An 18,224-nucleotide genomic window follows, 5' to 3' on the forward strand; every position below is an offset into this window, starting at 1 on the left:
CATGACTATTTAGACTCATTTGCCAAAAGTTTTTGTTATCTTTCTTTTTTGAAGAAAAAAATAATGGCTAAATTAAGGTTGTGTTTGGATTGCATTTTTCATGAAAATGCGATTTGATGTATGCGAGGGAAAAAGGTAATAGAAAAATGTGATCATAGAAAATAAAGTAATTTTCCGACGAAAAGTTACAATCCAAACAAGACCTAAAATTTCAATGTGAGAAGGTTAGTGATCAAAAAGAATTTCCTTTAATGAATAGATTAAATAATAAAAAAAATAAATAGTAGTCGGTATAATACACAATCCCCGTTGATTGTTAAAACTTTTTATATTGTCTTTGAGTTTGTTTGGACAACAAGAATTTGGAATAAAAATTTCAAATTTTATTTTGCTTGCATCAGACACACAATTCCCAATCACCTTTTTATCTCATATACATCGTATCACAAAAAGTGCTATAGTAACTGGATCAAATAAATCATCCAAATAAATTCTTATCCAAAACAAACTCTTGTTTTTTTAACAAAAATTTTATGTTAGCCATACGAAAACTTGCCGTTTTATGGTAAAATTTGGCGAAAATATACATCATTATTATCATTATTTAAGATATATGTAAACTTAATAGTACTAATACAGATTGAACCACAGCAGCCGATGATGAATGTGAATATGCGGAGCTACGTTTTCATGGTATTTTTCTTAGGAAAAAAAGAAAAAGAATTAGTAGCAGTATTCATCCGTCCTTATCTTTGTCCCCACGTCGCAACGTTGCCAGCCTCCTCCGTCCTCCTCGTCCTCTGATAATTCAATTCCTCTCTAAAAAATAACGATAAACCTTTCCTCTTTCTCCAATTTTCATTTCTTCGTCCTTCAAAAGAAGAACAAAACGAAGGAAAAACTATTTTTACAACCAAAACGGCAGAAAAACCATCCCAATATCCTCCTACTCCTAGGTAGATAATCTAAAAAGATTGTAAAGTATCAGAACTGAACAAAATTAATCGCTACAATACTACTGGAGATTGATTTGAGGAGCTGGAAGCGAGTAAACTGAAGCAATAGAGGAGAAATAGACAGGAGAGGAGTCTTCAAGTATGGCGATGAGGGAGCTGGTCTCCGGCGGAGCGGCGTGTGCCACCTCGGGGTCTTCTTCTTCGTCGAATCCGCTCGGTTCTCTAGCTAACGCCCTCCTTGGCTCTTCCTCTAAAACCCAGGTCGGCAATTACTTCTTCTTTACTTGAATTTTACTGTTCTATATTCAAGTCAGTACTTCATGCTATAAACTTTTCGTGTTTAATCACGAATTTTAACTGCCATATCAGGTGGATCTTCCGTGACCCTTCTGTGAATTGGGGTTAAAAAGAAGTGTTTTCTGGCTTATCTTGCATTTTCCGCTCAGAACTTATCCAACCCCCTTTCTCCCGCCCCCAAAAATAAAAGGAAAAGCAAAAAAGAAACCGGGCTTTTATGCTTACTTGAATTTGGATAGCATTGCTATCTTTTACTTGAGCAATTCAGCTCCAGTTTCTGGGTTTTGTAGCACGTTCTTAATTATGTAAAAAATTGAACATTTTCCCCCCCTTGTCGGGGTTGCTGTTTATTTTGGACGGTTAGATTGTTGTTGTTTCATATGGGTAACTACAGCTGATAGTTTCAAGATAAATTATTTTACTCGTGACAGTACTTCTGTTCGAGTATACTGTCTTACTGGTTCATCCTGAATTAGTTGTGAATGCTAATTAATGGTATTTCTTGTCTAAGCAGGAAAGGCTTCGAGAGATTCCTACATCAACAGCTATTCCATCTGATGGCAGTGCCTCTGTAGGGACTGGTGAGCCATTGTCAGGCCTTCCTGGGTCTGAACTTGATCACCCCCTGCAACCTAATGCCCAGGTTATTATTCTTCCTCTTGGAGTTTTCACTTTTTCATTTTTTGTTTATGATGGATCATTCTTGTCATCTTCTTGAATTCATCAGGGCTCAGAATTCCTTAGAGGGTTCCGCTCTGCAGATCAGCATGGGCTTGCTGATGTTTGGGATGAGATACAGAGACCTCAAGTCAATTTTCCTCCCGAGCATGTGCTGCGTCAGCCAGATACGAATGGTAATGCATAACTATTCGATGAGTAGGATTAATGTGACATAGCACTTTTTTTAACATTCTTCTAGGTTTTATCTCCTTTGTTTCATCTGCTGCAGGGCCACCTCAAAGAGTATTGTCAAGCTTTCTGCACTCATTTGTGAACAGTAGCCATGGTGGCATTCCTTTTTGTCCTGCCACACTTCCAGTGTTGGGACTGTCTGCGGGTGATAAACAATGTATACGTGATCGGAGTAGTATAATGGCTCGACACTTTTTTGCTGATAAGAGTGAAGACTTCATCAATGCACAGGTTTGATTCATACACATTTTTGGGAAAATTGCATGAAGTTTTCCCTCTGAAGGTCTGCATAGGTTTATTAGGTTTATTTAAATTTACTTCCTAAATTGTCACAAAGCCTTATCCTTTTCGATCTATTACATTACAGCTTTGGTTTGATCATGTACGCACTTTAGGGGGCTAACTGCTCAGTAATTTATGAAATGTTACCCTTACCATATAAGCAACTCATGTTGATTGATTGGTTCGGTTACTGTTGGAAAGCTTGTATATGGTGTTATGATCTTTACACATCATTTATTTCAATCAGCTTGCACGTTCTAAGAGATTTTATGATTTTGCCACTTGAAATTCAAAATTTAACATCAGGAATTTGTGAAACTCAAATTTTTTTTTGGTGGAGTAATGCCATTACTTGCTTCAACACTATGTCCTCTGTGGCATTCTGTCTTATCCTTTATATGTTACTTGAGCAGTTTTGATGAGTAAAAATGTCTCCTGGTTCTTCTCAGGTTAATGCATTGTTATCTTCCTTAGAAATCGACAATGATATTAGGGCCCCTGGCCCTGCATTTAAAAGATATCAGGAGTTGGAGAAGTATTGGCATGAGACTCATGGTATGAGACCTGGACCTAATCCAGCAGATGGATGGGTTGCCGAGTTTGCACAGCATCCAGTTGGACATGGTGATCCGAGTACTTGGGTTCAGTCATTTGAACAAGAACACGGTGCTAATGGCTGGGCCTCTGAGTTTGAGCATGTAAGAAGATAATGTTCCTCATATTTGATGACCAATACTATCTATTTTAAATGCTGAAGTCCTGACAGAAAGTTCCTCAACTTTAATGTTTCTCAGAAAAATATTCCGTCTTATCCACTTTGTCATAGAATGATGGCAATGTAGAACACTAATTGCTTGTATTTCTGCTAATCACAACTTCCATTCTTTAATGTGTATCTATGAAATTTGTACTCTAAGGTGTCAGACTGGAAGTAAAATGAGGGTATACAAATTCAAGGGAAAGAAAACAATTTGGTCTCTGTCTAAGCACTTAAGAGCTTTGCCCTGCATTCCAAGAATTAATTATTGTCAGCTCTTGACAACTTGCCTGAACCTGTGTCTCTCCCTTCTTGATATGTAAAAGGTTTCTTCTCTCTTGAGGTTCTTTTTAGGATTCTTTGTCTTCCATGTTGTATGGTAGTGTAATTCATCACACTTTTGCAGGAGCATGCGCAGCTTGCATCAATGGATCATATAAGAGGTGCAACTATGCCTCATTTAGCTGCCATGGAGCAGACTCGTATGCTGGCAAACACTTTAGCTCAAAACAATGATCCAAAATTTCAGGTTATATTTGTTGCGTTGGCGTTCTGATCTTAATGTGTAATGAAGTATTTATTTAGTTATGTAAATAATTATTGCTGTCAAAGTTAAGTAGTAATCACAGTAACAGCACATTGAGCAAATACAAAAGTCACCAGATAGAAGATTGCTTACTTATAGAGGCGGTGAGGAAAAAGTCAAAATGCTTGTAAATGCAATGTGGTTTTAACAGTAGTTTGTGCTCTCTGCACTTCTGATTTGGTTACTAACTGTAACTTCTTTGGGCCTGTAGAATTCGAAATTTTTTCAGTTTGTGTCAAAGATGAGTCGTGGTGAAATCACTGTTGAGGACAATCAAATCAAACCAGCTACATTGTCAGCACCTGGGGATTGGGCAACTGAATATCAACAGCAATATAGTGGAGGCCAGACATGGGCTGACCAATTTGTGCATGAAGAGGCAAGTAAACATAGTTAGTCGTCATGGACTTTGTGCATTTTATCTTTCTTGTGAAAAAGTTCATGAATCTGTTTTTTATTTGGTTTGAAGCTTCTCGATTGGTGCTATTCTTTACTCTCTTGCTGCAGTTTTGTCAGTTGGATGCAGAAGTTCTAATTTTAATGCATTAAACTTTATTTATTTAGCTGAGCAGTATATCAATTAAGTTTTGAATGCTGCTATCAATAAATGAATGATTTTTTTTTTGGGTAATAATGCTTTACTTTTTTCAGCTTTCTAAGGGACCTAATGGATGGGTGGATGAGTTTGCTTCAGAACGTGGGCATGTTGATGATGGGTGGGTGAATGAATTTTCTAAATTGCATGTCAACGACTGGGCAGAAGAGTTTGGGCGTCAGGTTGGTGAAGGAACATTTGGAGATAGTTCGGCTGATAACTGGGCTAGTGCTTACGATGAGTAAGTCCTCTTACTATCAAAATGAAATGTAAAAGTAAACCCTCTAAATAATTGATGTTCAAGTTGTAATAATTTTCTGTGTGCTGCTTCTTTCTGTTTTTTATGCAGCAAACACCATAGTTCTTTCTGTACTTGCATTGAACGTTTTCACTTTCTGTCTGTTGCTGTAATCTTATTCGAGTTTTGCTGTGTCATTAAAGAACCATTCTTGTTTACTTCTGACCTGTCATTCTCTCATTCTTTCTTTCCCCTGCAACATTGCAACATGTTGTGTTTCTTTTTATCTTTATTTCTTGCAGCCCTGTGATTTTAGTATTAAAGCAAGGCTAGTGGCGCTTCTTTGCTTTCTGCCCTTTTCTAGCTTTGTCTGTCATTTATTGGAGGTTATTTGGTAACTTGAATAGGTTGGTATCTTTTGGTTTTTTGAACTTTAAAAAACATGTTGCACTGATGCTTAGGTATTTGAATGAACAAACTGCTCTCAAGCAACAATCAGAATCATCACGGGGAGTGTATGTGTTTTCTGATTTAAATCCTTATGTTGGTCATCCTAATCCTTTGAAAGAAGGCCAGGAACTGTTCCGTAAGGGTCTTTTAAGTGAAGCAGTTCTTGCTTTGGAGGCTGAGGTTTTGAAAAATCCTGATAATGCTGAGGGTTGGAGGTTGCTGGGCATTGCCCATGCTGAAAATGATGATGATCAACAGGTTATAAATTGTTTCTTCTCTATTTTACTGGTTTCCTCTTTAATCTTTGCTTTGCTGCATTGTTAGTCTTATTAATTTGGTTTATTCAGTGTCTGGAAATGTTTGGAGCTATCGTTGATGTTTCCCACTTTCTGAAACTTCTCTTTTTTTCTTTTAAAATTTTCTGCTGCATGTGTATAATGATTAGTGCATTTTGGTTTGTGTGATATTCTTGGCTAATTTGGTTCTCAGCTCTGTCGGGATCTTTTAGTCACGAGTATGAAAAGTGAAGCTCGGATTAATTGTCATCAGCTAAAGCACTGTTTAAGAAGATTTTGCATTAGGTTCTGTTCTAGGCGATCTTTTATTCTTTATGGAACTCGTGGATGGTGCAATTAAACTACATTTTCGTTTTTCCTATCCATCTTAAACAGAAATTCATCTTTCTGTGCAGATTCTAAAGTTCATCCTTTTTGCTACTTTTGAACATCGAAAGTTTTCTATGGGCTTATACTCACCAGCTACTACTTTTTCTTAAGCTGATTTTTCAAAATTTGTTGAAAAAACTGAAACTAGTTCTTGGGATTAAATGTTCTGAAAAGCTAAAAGCTGTTTTCAAAAGTACCTTAAGAACTGCTTTTTAGAGTTGGCCTTTTTCTTTTTCAGCTTGAAATAAGCTAAATGCAGAAGGCAAAAGCCGAACACCTTGAAACAGCTTTAACGTGAAAAAAAAGAGCTATGATCAGGTAATTATACATGGACATGGTTGACAAGAATTCCATTGGCTCTTTAACGTACTTTCCTTTGCCAAGTTGCGTTTGGAAGGTCAAGTGACTGCTTCGGAGTTTGCTTTGCGAAGCTGGAAGTGAGGAGCTCATTACATGGAACTACTTGGTTGACTATTTAGGTCTGATGGCTAGGAAGGTCTTTTTTTTTTCTGGAAATATGTGCTTGGTAGGTATACTGTACAATCACATATCATAGTTTAGGAGAATTTGGACGTTTCCGCAGCTGCGTAGACTATATTTGGCCCCTTTTTGTGGTTGAAATCAATTGCCCTTTCAAACTAAATGCTGCTTAGACAATATTTGTTGGCCTTTTCAACCTAAATGCTTGCTGCTTAGACAATATTTGTTTGCTATCATTTGTATTCTCTATCAGATTTTTTCAATTGCCTTTTCAAACTAAATGCTGGTGTTATGTATAATTGGATATCTTATTAGTTTTTTTATGGTATTCTTTGTGGCTTACAGGCTATTGCAGCAATGATGCGTGCACAGGAGGTTGATCCTACAAATCTGGAGGTTCTTCTTGCACTTGGTGTGAGTCACACAAATGGTCAGTATGTACTTTACCATGTATTTAGCAAATTTTTACTTTGTGATGAATAGATTTTGCCTAACTAATTCCAGCAATCATTTCCTCACAATTTTGTTGTCTATGTGTTTTATGTGGAGTATAATGTTGAACTGAAGGACCAGTTATACACACTAATCCTAAAACTGTAAATGTGATGCTGTAGAATGATATCTAACACACGTCTTTAAAATTCTCAGAACTGGAACAAGCAGCTGCATTGAAGTATTTGTACAGTTGGCTACGCCATCACCCAAAGTATGGAACAGTTGTCCCTCCAAATCAGCCTGATTCTCTCTATTACGGTGATGTAAGGGTTGACATAATTGCTTGTCTCTGCCTGGTCATTGATGAATAGCTTGCTCTGCTACCTCATTATAGTGTAGAGATGCAGTCTTAGCACTTTTCCAAGCATACTTGCAAAATAGTCTTCATTTGAGATACTGGTTTGATTGTTCACTCAGGTTGCCACATACTTCAGTGATGCGGCTAGAATGTCACCTGATGATGCTGATGTGCACATTGTACTTGGAGTTTTGTACAACTTATCCAGAGAATATGACAAAGCCATTGAATCCTTTCAGACAGCTTTGAAACTGAAACCACGGGATTACTCACTCTGGAACAAGCTTGGAGCAACACAGGCTAATAGCGTGCAGAGTGCTGATGCTATATTGGCTTACCAACAGGTATCTGTCTGTTCCAGTTCCCTTTTGCTTGTGTTTGCGATGTCAATTGTGACAGTTAAGCTGGGGCTTCTGCATAAAAATACCTGTTGTGTTTCAAAACATAGAAATAGGTGACAGTGACTCCTCAGATTGGATGTATTAATATTCAATGCATTTTTGAATTTATAGTTCTTGTATACATATTAGGTTACAGGCATGCATCATTGAATATTATGCATGAAATGTAGTAGAGATCTTATTGGCTCTCAAGTTATTGCAGCATTCCGATGGACTGAGATATTGGTGCAAGTATGATGTTTTTGGTCAAAAAGTGCAATACAAATGGATCGTCGTGCTTTCAAATCTTTCATGTTGCTTCTACTGTTTGCTTGAGGGGAGAGTGGAACCTGTAGACTGCATTACTAAGATTTGATTGGTTGTCCTCTCCCCTCCCCCCGCTTTTCCCTCGCTCTCTCTCTCTCTCTCTCTATATATATATATATATATATATATATTATGGTAATGTATTGGCAAATAAAGGGACGTCATGAATCATACTTTTAGGCTTGGGATGCATATGTTTAGTTTGATGTGGACATCAGGCGTTGCTGGTTCAGAACCATGGTTTATCCTTAAAAATTTCAATGATTTGTTGGTTTACTTGAAATAGCTCTCTCTCTCTCTCTCTCTCTCTCTCTCTCTATGAAATTTCAAACTTCAGGTTTAATCTCTTCTTGACAGGCTCTAGATTTAAAGCCCAACTACGTGCGTGCTTGGGCAAACATGGGAATCAGCTATGCCAACCAGGTAATCTCTTTAGCAGCTCATGTTAAGTCTTCTGGTGGTATATAGTTCTAATCTCTTTTTAGGAGCATCAATTTGCTAGCAACATGTGCTTTACTTAGATGTAAGAAAATATTTGATGCGGCAAGACTGTGACTTTCTGATTATGTATTCAAGTGCAACAAGATGGGTACTGGAATTGTAATGATGCAAAAGGACTTTTCTGGTTTTTTTTTTGTTTTTGTTTCTGCGCCATTTAAAGGATAAAAAAGAAAAAAGGAATTTGCCTGAGCGCATTTACTTGGAATTACCCCTGTTTCGAGTTGCTGATTATTTTTTTTTGTTTTGAATCTTCATAACCTGTAGTTTGATCTCTTGTGTTTCCCCACGGTGCATGTGAGGTTGAGTTAGATTCTAGTAAATATGTGGAAGCATTAGACCTTGTTGTTAGTTATATTGCCTTTAGGTAATCTAGAATGCCTGCATGGTTTTCTTCAGGGCATGTATGAGGAATCCATTCGTTACTATGTCCGGGCTCTCGCAATGAATCCCAAGGCTGATAATGCTTGGCAATATTTGAGAATCTCTTTGAGGTAGGTAGTTTGAGAAACACCCTCTTGTTGTCTCTACTGTACTCAACTTGAGCTCATATATTCCTTTCGCTTTGCAGCTGTGCCTCACGGAATGATATGCTGGAAGCCTGTGACTCACGAAATCTTGATTTCCTTCAGAAAGAGTTCCCACTTTGAACAACTTAAATTCTTAGCTGCTGGTGTGAAGTATAAGCGGTGAAACTTTCGCTAGTTGGACTTTGTAGCTTCTGCCAACATTGCATGGTTGGAACCTTACAGTCCACAATTCATCGTGTTCTGCTGGCCCAGGAATCCGGGGAGTAAACTATGATTTTGTTTTTGGAAACAGTGTTTTACTTGTCATGGGTTGCGGAATACATGTTGAAGGTATAATTATTGTACACTAGGAGTATGAATAGAATAAGTAAAGCCGATTGCAAATGCTTTTCAGATTACAAGAGCAGTTAGACATATGGAAGCGAAATACTGGGTTTTTTTTAAAAAAAAAAAAAAAAAAATCACATTGAGATTGACTGATAAAGCTGCTGCTCTGGGGGCCTGGTTATGTACTATTTGACACTGTAACTATGAGGTGCTAAATGAGACGGGACACATTCTCAAGCACTTTTTTGAGTTGTCTGGTAACATATGCTCATTTTCTTCCCTTGCTCATTTTGATTGATTATGTTTATTGCCTTTACCACCTGTCTCTTACTCGGATGCTCTCTATCCAGCCAATTCATTTCCGTCTCTTGGATTGGTTAGACTTCGTTGCATCATGGGAACAGGGGCAGCTGCATTTATTTTATTCCCCCTTGAATTAAAAGCTCTCGATCCACACGAGTCTTGAGCGTACTTGTGTTTCAGCTGTCGATATATATATGTATGTACATTTTGATGATTCCTTTGAATTGTATATTCACCATTAGAGTAAAGGATCACAGTTTGTTACTAGTAGTCAAAATGTTTCGGACATTTTAATGCTACCATAAGAGTGATCTGATAGAGAAGCGCTCGTGTCTTTCTCTGTATGCTACTCGTGAATCTTGCCCCCGGTAATTACTGTAGGATGGTCAATTCACCATCATCTCCAAAGGCATGTGAGGTTAAATATGGGATTTGCCTTTGTGCCTAGAAGTTGAAAAGAAAGCAAAAAGCGTCCAAGAAAACGATCTTGACTGGTGGTATGGTATGCGTGTGTTCTTTTCCTTCTTAGGAACATTTTGTTGCTTTTCTTTTAGCAGAAAACTCACCTCATATGTATTTGATTGCAATCACTTGTCCAACTGCTCAAGTTATCCAGCGAGCCCACCTCCTCTCTGGTCAGATATGCACCACCAACTCCCCCACCACCGAAACACACACACATGACGCATATCAGACAGCAGCAGAAATTTTTTTTTTTAAAAAAAAATTTAAAAAGAGTTGAAATGTGGTTGATTTGCCATCCATCTCCCATCAGAGGGTTCAGGCATCAGCATTCATATTCATATTCGTCATACGCCCCAAACTGCTTCTGCTAGTGGTGGTCTCAAGTATGCATGAATAACAGCAGAACAATTATGGTGATGGATGGATTGGTGAGCAAGTCTAGCTGATTGCCTGCAGAGGTACAACGTTATGTGAAAGAAATGCCATACAAGCAATTGTCCGAACAGGTGGCCCCCATAAGTAACAAATATACTCACATTGAATAAGGGTATTTTAGAAAAATTAAAATACAACTACATTTTTCAATTGGAAAGTGGACTACAATTTGGAACAGATAAAAAAAGAATACAGGACTATCAAAGTGGGACGGAGAGAGTACGATGTTAATTCGGAAAATGCATCTCTCATTTCTAAATCTCAGGGTGGTCATCAAATCAACGCCTCTGCAGTCACGACTCACGGCTACTATATATTATTGGGCTTTGCTTCATGTCCTAAAAACTTCTTGCATGAACGTATTAATCAATTATGGCACGGAAAATTAAGTAGATGATACTAACGCATAAAAGGAAGAACAAAAAAGTGAGTTGATAGGAAACATAAAAAGACAAGGGGAAATGTGATCGTAAAATCGTTCTTTTTAGCTCTGCCAGGTTAGTTGTATTTATTATCTGAGTTGTTTTTGTCGAGTGGAAGTAACAAGAAGGAGATCATTAGAGGAATGTGAGAAAAAAAAAAGATGCATGATCGTTTGTTGGAAATAACAAAACAAAAAAAAACAAAAAAAAAAAAGATGCATGATGATACAAACTTAAAGGACGGACTTTCATCCCCCCCCCCCCCCCCCCCCCCCCCCACAAAACAAAAAAAAAAAAAAAAAAAAAGATGCACGACACAAAAGTTTCTCTCCTCTCTTTTTTTTTTTTTTTTCTCCAGAATATAAATAATTTTAAAGGTGTTGTTGAAGCTTATTAAAATAGGTGGTGCCTCGTTTGTTCTCTCTCTTTAAATGATTGGGGTAGGGGTAGGATAATGTGGTGATAGGAGAGACAATGGTACGATGTGCACTAAAGAGAAAGGAGTAAATACACACTTGCTTCCTTGCTGCCCCGGCCTGCTCTCTCTCACACACACACACACACGCACCACCGGCCGGCCCTAAGCTGCTGCTGCTGCTGCTTCTAATGTTACTTCTACCGCACGGCCCCTCCACATCCCCTCTAGGGTAGGGTTTAGACATGCATGCCCCTACATCACATCCACTTACCTACTACCTATAGGTTAAATGCCCAGAGCCAAGTCATTTTGCAGCATACGTGATGTAGTAGTAGTAGTACTGGTTACTGCAGCATAATAGTAGTGGTGGCATATTTATGGTATTTCGTACCACTCTTTACTTGCATGTATCAGCATTATATTATACATATGCATGGATGAAATCAGCAGCAAATCATTCTTGTACAGACCTAATAAATAGATCCTTTACCCTCCTCCTCCTCCTGCATCCTTTTCCTTCCATCCCTTTTCATTACTTTCTCTTCTTCTGGTAGTAACATTTCAAACCACAGACACAGAATCAGAGTAACATATATTGTCTGATCCCTAACAGTTTACACCGCCAACTGTGATCATCATTCATAGCCTAGGTGCGGTAATATGCGTCCTGATCATCGAACCGTGTATTTCATTGAGAGGCAGAAAAGCATTTAATTTCAATGATTGTTGCATGAAACTTCTTCATTAATTTGTGATTTCAATGAAGCAAAAAAAAAAAAAAAAAAATTTTTTTTTCAGTTCCATTAGAGTCACTCAAGCGTAGCACAGGAGCTATGTATATAATAGCCCACAACACAAGAAGAATTATATAAGACAGGAGGACAGGACCGCTCATCATCTGAATCTTGGAAGCATCAAAACAAGATTCAATTTCGAATGCTGCTGGGCCCGAAGGTCCTAATGTTGGTCGTGGCCTTTTGTCCATTTGATGCCCCCCCCCCCCCATCCGCCATCATTAATCTTATCAACTATTTCTACTGTGGGAATGAATAAGACGCAGTACTGTAGCATTTGTTTATATGACTGTTGGATATATTCTTTCAATTATAGGAGTGAGATGCTTTTTGCTGCGCCCCTCCCCCCGAGTCCCGACCTTAGGATTTTGAAGCTATTAGTAGCAGCAGTATATATATATACACACACATATATATATTACGTACTTTTTGTTTCTTTTTCACGCAATTTACTTACAGTACGTACTACTACCATCTTGTAGTGTCTTCTGGTGGTGCAAACTACTGTAATAAGCCATTAATTAACGTGCAACAAAATACATCAACTCCTAGATGCCTTCTCTTTGATTTGAGGGACTGTAACTGTAAGGCATAATCTCACTTAGCACGGTCGGGATCAAGAGGTTCCACGATTGATAAGTAGTGCATACACAGACAATAATAATATGTGAAAAAAAAAACATAACAAATATTATTATTATTTTCGCTGGTTGAGATTTGTATCTAAAAATTGTGTCAGCATCTATATTTGTAACTTTTTTTTATGTCTACATTTATTCTGCTGCTAGCGTTTCCAGTGCACAGTGCAATTATAGATAGATATCCTTGATCCATGATGGTCTTTGGTGGTATATAGGAAGGAGGATCAGCTGTCCGTTCGTGATCAAGTACTACTACAATCGATGCTGTTCTGTTCTGTTCTGTTCTCTCTCTCTCTCTCTTTTTGGCTCTCTGGATCTATCTATCACTTCGACTTTAATTGAATGATTGATGGTAGTATGTAAAGGGTTGATGATATATCTCTCGTATCTATTCCCTCCCATGTGTGATGGCATACAATTATCAGGCATACCCTTGTCAAGAAAAAGACTATGCAACAGAAAGATCAAGTTTCAATACTATTTCCGCCATTGATTAGTCTCGTTCGTGTGAGTTGGACGTGGACTTACACTACTACTGCCTTCTCCCACTGTAGCTTTTTTTTTTTTGGGTGAGTTTTCTGACTCCCTGCCTGAACTTGACCATCTTTTCTCCCACTGTAGCACATTTTCCTGTTTTCCTCCTCAGATTCTCCTCAAATCACAATCCGTCAAATTCTGCGTCGATCTGCATAGCGTTTTCTACCGCTTTCTGGTTAACCCAACCACCCTCCCCCCCCCCCCTCCTTTTTTCCTTTCTCTCTTCTCCAAAAACCAAAAAAAAAAAGAAAAAGAAAAAGAGACACAGTAATGCATGGCCTACTTCTTCCATGAAAGTTTGGGGTATTGATTAGCTTCCCCCCCCCCCCCGGTCTCTTAAAGACAAAAACCTCAATTTTGGATTCTTTTCACTCTTTTTGTGGGCATGCGCTGGCTTCTTACCTGTTAAAACGGAAATCAGGCCTCCAACCTGATTTTTGGCGTTAGTGTGAAGCACGAATTTATTTAAACCCAGATATTATGGATGGTATTGTTTTGGGCATCACAATGGTGCAGAAATTCGACCACGAGATTGGGAGAATATATATATATATATATATATATATATCAAATAGTATTGATTCCATGTCGCTTAGGTGTTGCAACTATGTTTTCTTGGAGAGAGCAACTGTCGAAAAGAGTAACTAACTAACATATTGAAACAGAAGAGCAAGCAACAGTTAAGACTGCTTAGGCAGAAGTCCAGTCCTCAAGTAACCACGACCTGCCACCGGTTTGAGGCAAAGAAATATAAATATGAATATGATCACAAGTTCCGGCCACGCGATTTATGCTTTCTGCCTTCCTTACAGCACACATATATAGACAATGCACACGAATTTGGAAGGAGTGTACAGCTACAGACTTACATATTATATTGCATTGATAAATGGTTTCGGGATATGTGGAGTTGATGAAAAGGCAGCAGGTTGGGGTGGAAGATGCCCACTCACCACTTTGCCACCATCAAAATATAAAAGCATATCCCTGTTGTGGCCAATGAGCATCAACCTGATCTTTCTTAATCATCATTGAATTACTAAAGAAGCGAGAAAAAATGTTAATGGCGAAGTTCGGGCAAGTTAGATTCCACGAGTGCAAGTGTATTATCATATCCACTATGCCTCTGATCTTTTATTATATTGATCATTAGCGGATGCAAAACGACGAATGCAAGAATACATTTGAGGAAGCAGGGATCTTGGAGTGCCCAACTTTTTGCTTCAAACTTGCCCCCTAGATTCCTTTGCATAACGACCCTTCTGGGGTCGATTTTCCAAAAGGCAAGCGTATTTTTTTAGTTCCTCGCCACTTACTACGAGACCAAACCATTCGTCGCAGGAAGGAAAAGAAAATGCTAGCCTATAAACAAGTATCATGTCGTCTTGCAATTAGCTCCTCATGCCCTATCATGAATCATGATTTGTACATAAAACTTCTTCAACTTACAGTTTCAGTTTCAGGCTGCTAAACTAAACAAAATGAAGAATTACCTCCCATCTTCATTTCATATCTGTTGCCTCTTACTCCTTATATCAGACGTGGGAATCCATCAGCAAAATCAGTGAATCCACGGGTTTCCTCCCAAGCCAAGGGCAGGCCAAAATGTTAGGTATGAGGTCATAAGAAAGATGGATGGATGGATGGATGGAGGGATGTTGTATGATGTTCACTGAACAGAAGCTAGGCGTACGTGCACCATCTCTGTTCTCATCATCATCCATATTCTATCACCAAAATACTAGTGGTGCGTGGTGATCTTGCGTAGGTGTGTGCTAACACCAATATAAACCATCTTATCACTCTCAGACACCCTTTCACTCTCACGGCTATGCTATGCTACTAGCCTTAATTTATATCAAACCTGTATACCTAGCTAGAAACCCTCTCCCTCTCCCTCCCTCTCTCTCTCTCTCTCTCTCTCTCTCTCTCTCTCTCTTTTCCCTAGTCAGAATAAGTGACAGAATAACAAGTTTTATCATTTTTTATCTAAGATCCTTGTTTTGCTTGGGGACCTGAATTCTATGATCATGATAAAGTTTCTGGATCACACGGCAGACAGTTCTAATAAACTAGCTAGTACTGGTATACAAGAGAAGGCACACAGGCATTTACCCAAAATAAAGACTGACGCAAATGCTAGCTGCCTGAGAATTAAGATGATGGAAGGACAAGGAAGGCAGCAAAAAACGGAGCGGGAGAGAGGAGACTAGGAGCGAAAGTGCTGCTAAGTACTACTAAATATTAGTTAAAGTAATGGACTCTAGGGGGAAGCCATTGACATGAACAAAGAACGATATTGAAAAACCACAAGACACGAGAGACCTCACCCTTGTAGTTGTAGGGAAGGGGGGGCAAGGTGGGAAGCAAAGTAAGCTCTATTTGAGAAATTTCATGGTTTTGTTGAGGGGACAAAAGGCAGGATTTAGGGCAATAAACAGTGCATTCTAAAAGACAGCCAACAGATATATATGGGTACTCTTTTCTGGTGCAGAAAACAAGAACACCAACCCCCAAAAAAAAAATTAAATAAAAAATAAACCCGTGCATCTTCGTATATTCTTAGTATAACTAGTTTTCTCCTCTCTTGTTTAGAATATAACAAAATTAAAACATAGGATCAATGGAGTTTCAGGGAAACCCCATCGACTGGCATCTTCTTTTCAAGGACTGTCGACTTGGTGCCCGGACACTAGGCTAAGGCAGCATATACCTGCTTTCTCTGTGACCATCATTCACTCGTCACCTGCCTATATCCGTTTTACTATAACAAATTTAGTAAAAACAAGAAGATGGCTTCAAAAAGAATAGTTGTACGTAAATAAATTAGTACGTTTGCACCCATCAGAAAGTGAAGCATTATTAGCACAAAGAAAAATAAAAGAAAAGAAATCAAACAAACCCACCAATCGTGCAAAATGACAAATAGAATTTCCACAAGTAAACGGTGGTTAGTACACTTTCAACGGAATAACATAAACCGAATTCAATTAATTATGCCCATATCGAACTAGTGGCCTCTTGTAAAAGTGATGTGTCTAGATCGAGCATTTGGTACACGAATCTTAATCATTAAAAACAAAAAGGATTAATTAAAGTCAAAAAATATATATTTGTAATACTATACCAAAGTAATTAAAAGTAGTACTAAGTATAAAAACAAGCAAAACATTCATCAGTTTCAGCATCCCAAGAAAAACCTTAGTGCAGTTAATGAAAGCCAGGAGGCACTTGGGAGCCAGGATTTCTCTGATCAGCCGGAGAGTTACTGCCGTCCCAATTCTTGCATGTAAAGTGAAGATTCAATCAGTTCATGCAGCTAGTCCTTCTTCCGTAAATAACTAGCTAGGGTTAGGGTTTCTGAACATTATCTATGGTCCACAGATTGCTGCTTTAATCAACTAGCGCCAAGAAGAGACCGAATAAAGGAGTTGGTTTTGCCAACCTAAGAAGAAAGAATCGTTGAGTATGTGAAGTTGGTAGCCCTCAGAAGGGTAATGAAGCCTCAACAACAGCTTAGCTTGGGAAAGTGCAAAGGGGCTTAAGGGGACATTGTTGAATCCACAGCTTCTAAACATTAATTCCCAAGACCTGAACCTTTCATGCCTTTCTCTCCTGTGATCTCCGTCTGCAGCCACAATATCAACAATCTCTCTTCCGAACCATACCTGTTCAACGTTCAGCCTTTCCCTGCTGTTTGGCGGTAAAGTGGCCTCAAGGGAATCAAACACAGCTGCATAGTGGTCTAAAGCCTCCACAAACCTTTGCAAGAAAAGCGGGTGGTTATGGTTTGCCTCCCTCTCGGCCATGGTCACCACTCTGGGGTTCATCACCTTTATTCTATGAAGGAAAAGCCGAAGCCCATCACGGTCTTTGAGTAGCCGGTGGAGATAGTGCACACAGTTCACCGCTAGACTTTCACCTGGCAGGAGAACAACTGCAGAGGATAACACAGCAATAGGGTCGTCCTCATTGTGGAGATGAAGGGGGTGGAACTGAAACCTTAGGCCTAACGAATGAGCGAATTTTGCAAGGCGGTCACCTGTTCTACGCAGGGTTTCTAGATCATTTCCAGTGCCTGTGATGCGGAGACTTGGCCGAGGATACCGTTCCACTATGGCCTGCATAAAAGGAGGCCATTGCAAGCCATGCATTATGTTGAAATCGAGGATGTGAATGGCTTCTTGGCCTTGATCAATGGCATCCAAGATTGCCTGATTAGCAGTGAGCTGACTAAACCTGATGAATGGGGTTACTTGATTAAGAGATAAGTATGCAGTTTGAAGAAGAGCTTGTTCATCTGACTCAACTACTTGAGGCATGTGATTGATCGAGGCCGCTGAAAACGAGGCGGCATTAGCAGAGTTGACGGGAGAGGAGTTAAATGAGGTGGTGGGATGATGGTGGTGACGATGAGTTAGAAAAAATGTGTTATTGAGAGGATGACCTAGATGTTGTTGTGTGTTGGGAAGAGTATTTAGGAGAGTGGTGGTAGCATAGCGGTTAAGGCGGAGAGAAAGGGCTCTGGTAAACTGATGGATCAATCTTTCCGTGGAATCACCATAAGGGTTTGAGTTAGCCATCAAAATGGTGATAAGGCGGTGAGCTGATGAGGAATCAGAACTGCTGGACATCAGCTCAGCACAGCTGATGAGCAATTGGCGCATATGGGCTAATGTTGGAGAAGTGAAGCTCCGGTACTGTTGAATCTGATGGTATTGGACATGATGGTGCTCTGGTGGAGAAGGCTCATCTTCTTCAACCTCACGGGAAGATGAACCAAATGAGCCTAACATATCTGACCAAGAAAAACAAGTAGATCAACGCAATATCTAGGACTACGATTTTACAAAGAAACCCTGGACAGAGAAAAGAAGGTAGCAACTTATATAGCACCACAAGGGTGTATATTTCTGGTGGGGATAGAGTCGGAGGAGGAGAGAGAAGAGGGTAAAGGGTTGATTCTTGATTTGGCATCTCAAACTTTAATGCTAAACAGTAGGAGGAGGAGGAGGAGGAGGAGGAGAGGGGAGGGGAGGAGAGGGGTTTACTTGTTTTTTTGGTTGTGTTGTTTTTGTTTGGGGGGGGGGGGGTGGGGGTTTGGACTTTGGGACTAGTTTTTTTTTTTTTTTTTTT

General features: G+C 39.1%; 2 protein-coding genes across 2 annotated transcripts; one reads left to right on the plus strand and one right to left on the minus strand.

The window, feature by feature from the left end:
• The first annotated feature begins 656 nt into the window (after positions 1–656).
• LOC113690349 (peroxisome biogenesis protein 5-like) lies at positions 657–9,313 on the plus strand. The gene is made up of 15 exons (XM_027208206.2): positions 657–1,217; positions 1,768–1,896; positions 1,981–2,107; positions 2,203–2,396; positions 2,897–3,145; positions 3,611–3,733; positions 4,002–4,169; positions 4,442–4,626; positions 5,085–5,331; positions 6,564–6,648; positions 6,867–6,976; positions 7,131–7,355; positions 8,076–8,141; positions 8,616–8,710; positions 8,788–9,313. Exons 1-15 carry the CDS (start codon positions 1,098–1,100, stop codon positions 8,864–8,866), a joined length of 2,202 nt encoding a protein of 733 aa, XP_027064007.2. The 5' UTR covers positions 657–1,097; the 3' UTR covers positions 8,867–9,313.
• A 6,746-nt stretch (positions 9,314–16,059) lies between these two features.
• Positions 16,060–18,143, minus strand: LOC113690310 (scarecrow-like protein 18). Its single transcript, XM_072051589.1, has one exon. It carries the CDS (start codon positions 17,882–17,884, stop codon positions 16,490–16,492), a length of 1,395 nt encoding a protein of 464 aa, XP_071907690.1. The 5' UTR covers positions 17,885–18,143; the 3' UTR covers positions 16,060–16,489.
• Between the last annotated feature and the right edge of the window lie 81 nt (positions 18,144–18,224).

Source organism: Coffea arabica, chromosome 5c, assembly GCF_036785885.1.
Source record: "Coffea arabica cultivar ET-39 chromosome 5c, Coffea Arabica ET-39 HiFi, whole genome shotgun sequence".
Lineage (NCBI taxonomy): Eukaryota > Viridiplantae > Streptophyta > Magnoliopsida > Gentianales > Rubiaceae > Coffea > Coffea arabica.

What these genes read in the sequence shown, in the direction of transcription:
- LOC113690349 (XM_027208206.2), top strand. Translation starts at nt 1,098, where the DNA reads ATGGCGATGAGGGAGCTGGTCTCCGGCGGAGCGGCGTGTGCCACCTCG. An exon ending in TGGGCTAGTGCTTACGATGA is followed by an intron (nt 4,627 to 5,084) that starts GTAAGTCCTCTT and finishes ACTGATGCTTAG; the next exon opens with GTATTTGAATGAACAAACTG. An exon ending in TATTTGAGAATCTCTTTGAG is followed by an intron (nt 8,711 to 8,787) that starts GTAGGTAGTTTG and finishes TTCGCTTTGCAG; the next exon opens with CTGTGCCTCACGGAATGATA.
- LOC113690310 (XM_072051589.1), bottom strand. Translation starts at nt 17,884, where the DNA reads ATGTTAGGCTCATTTGGTTCATCTTCCCGTGAGGTTGAAGAAGATGAG.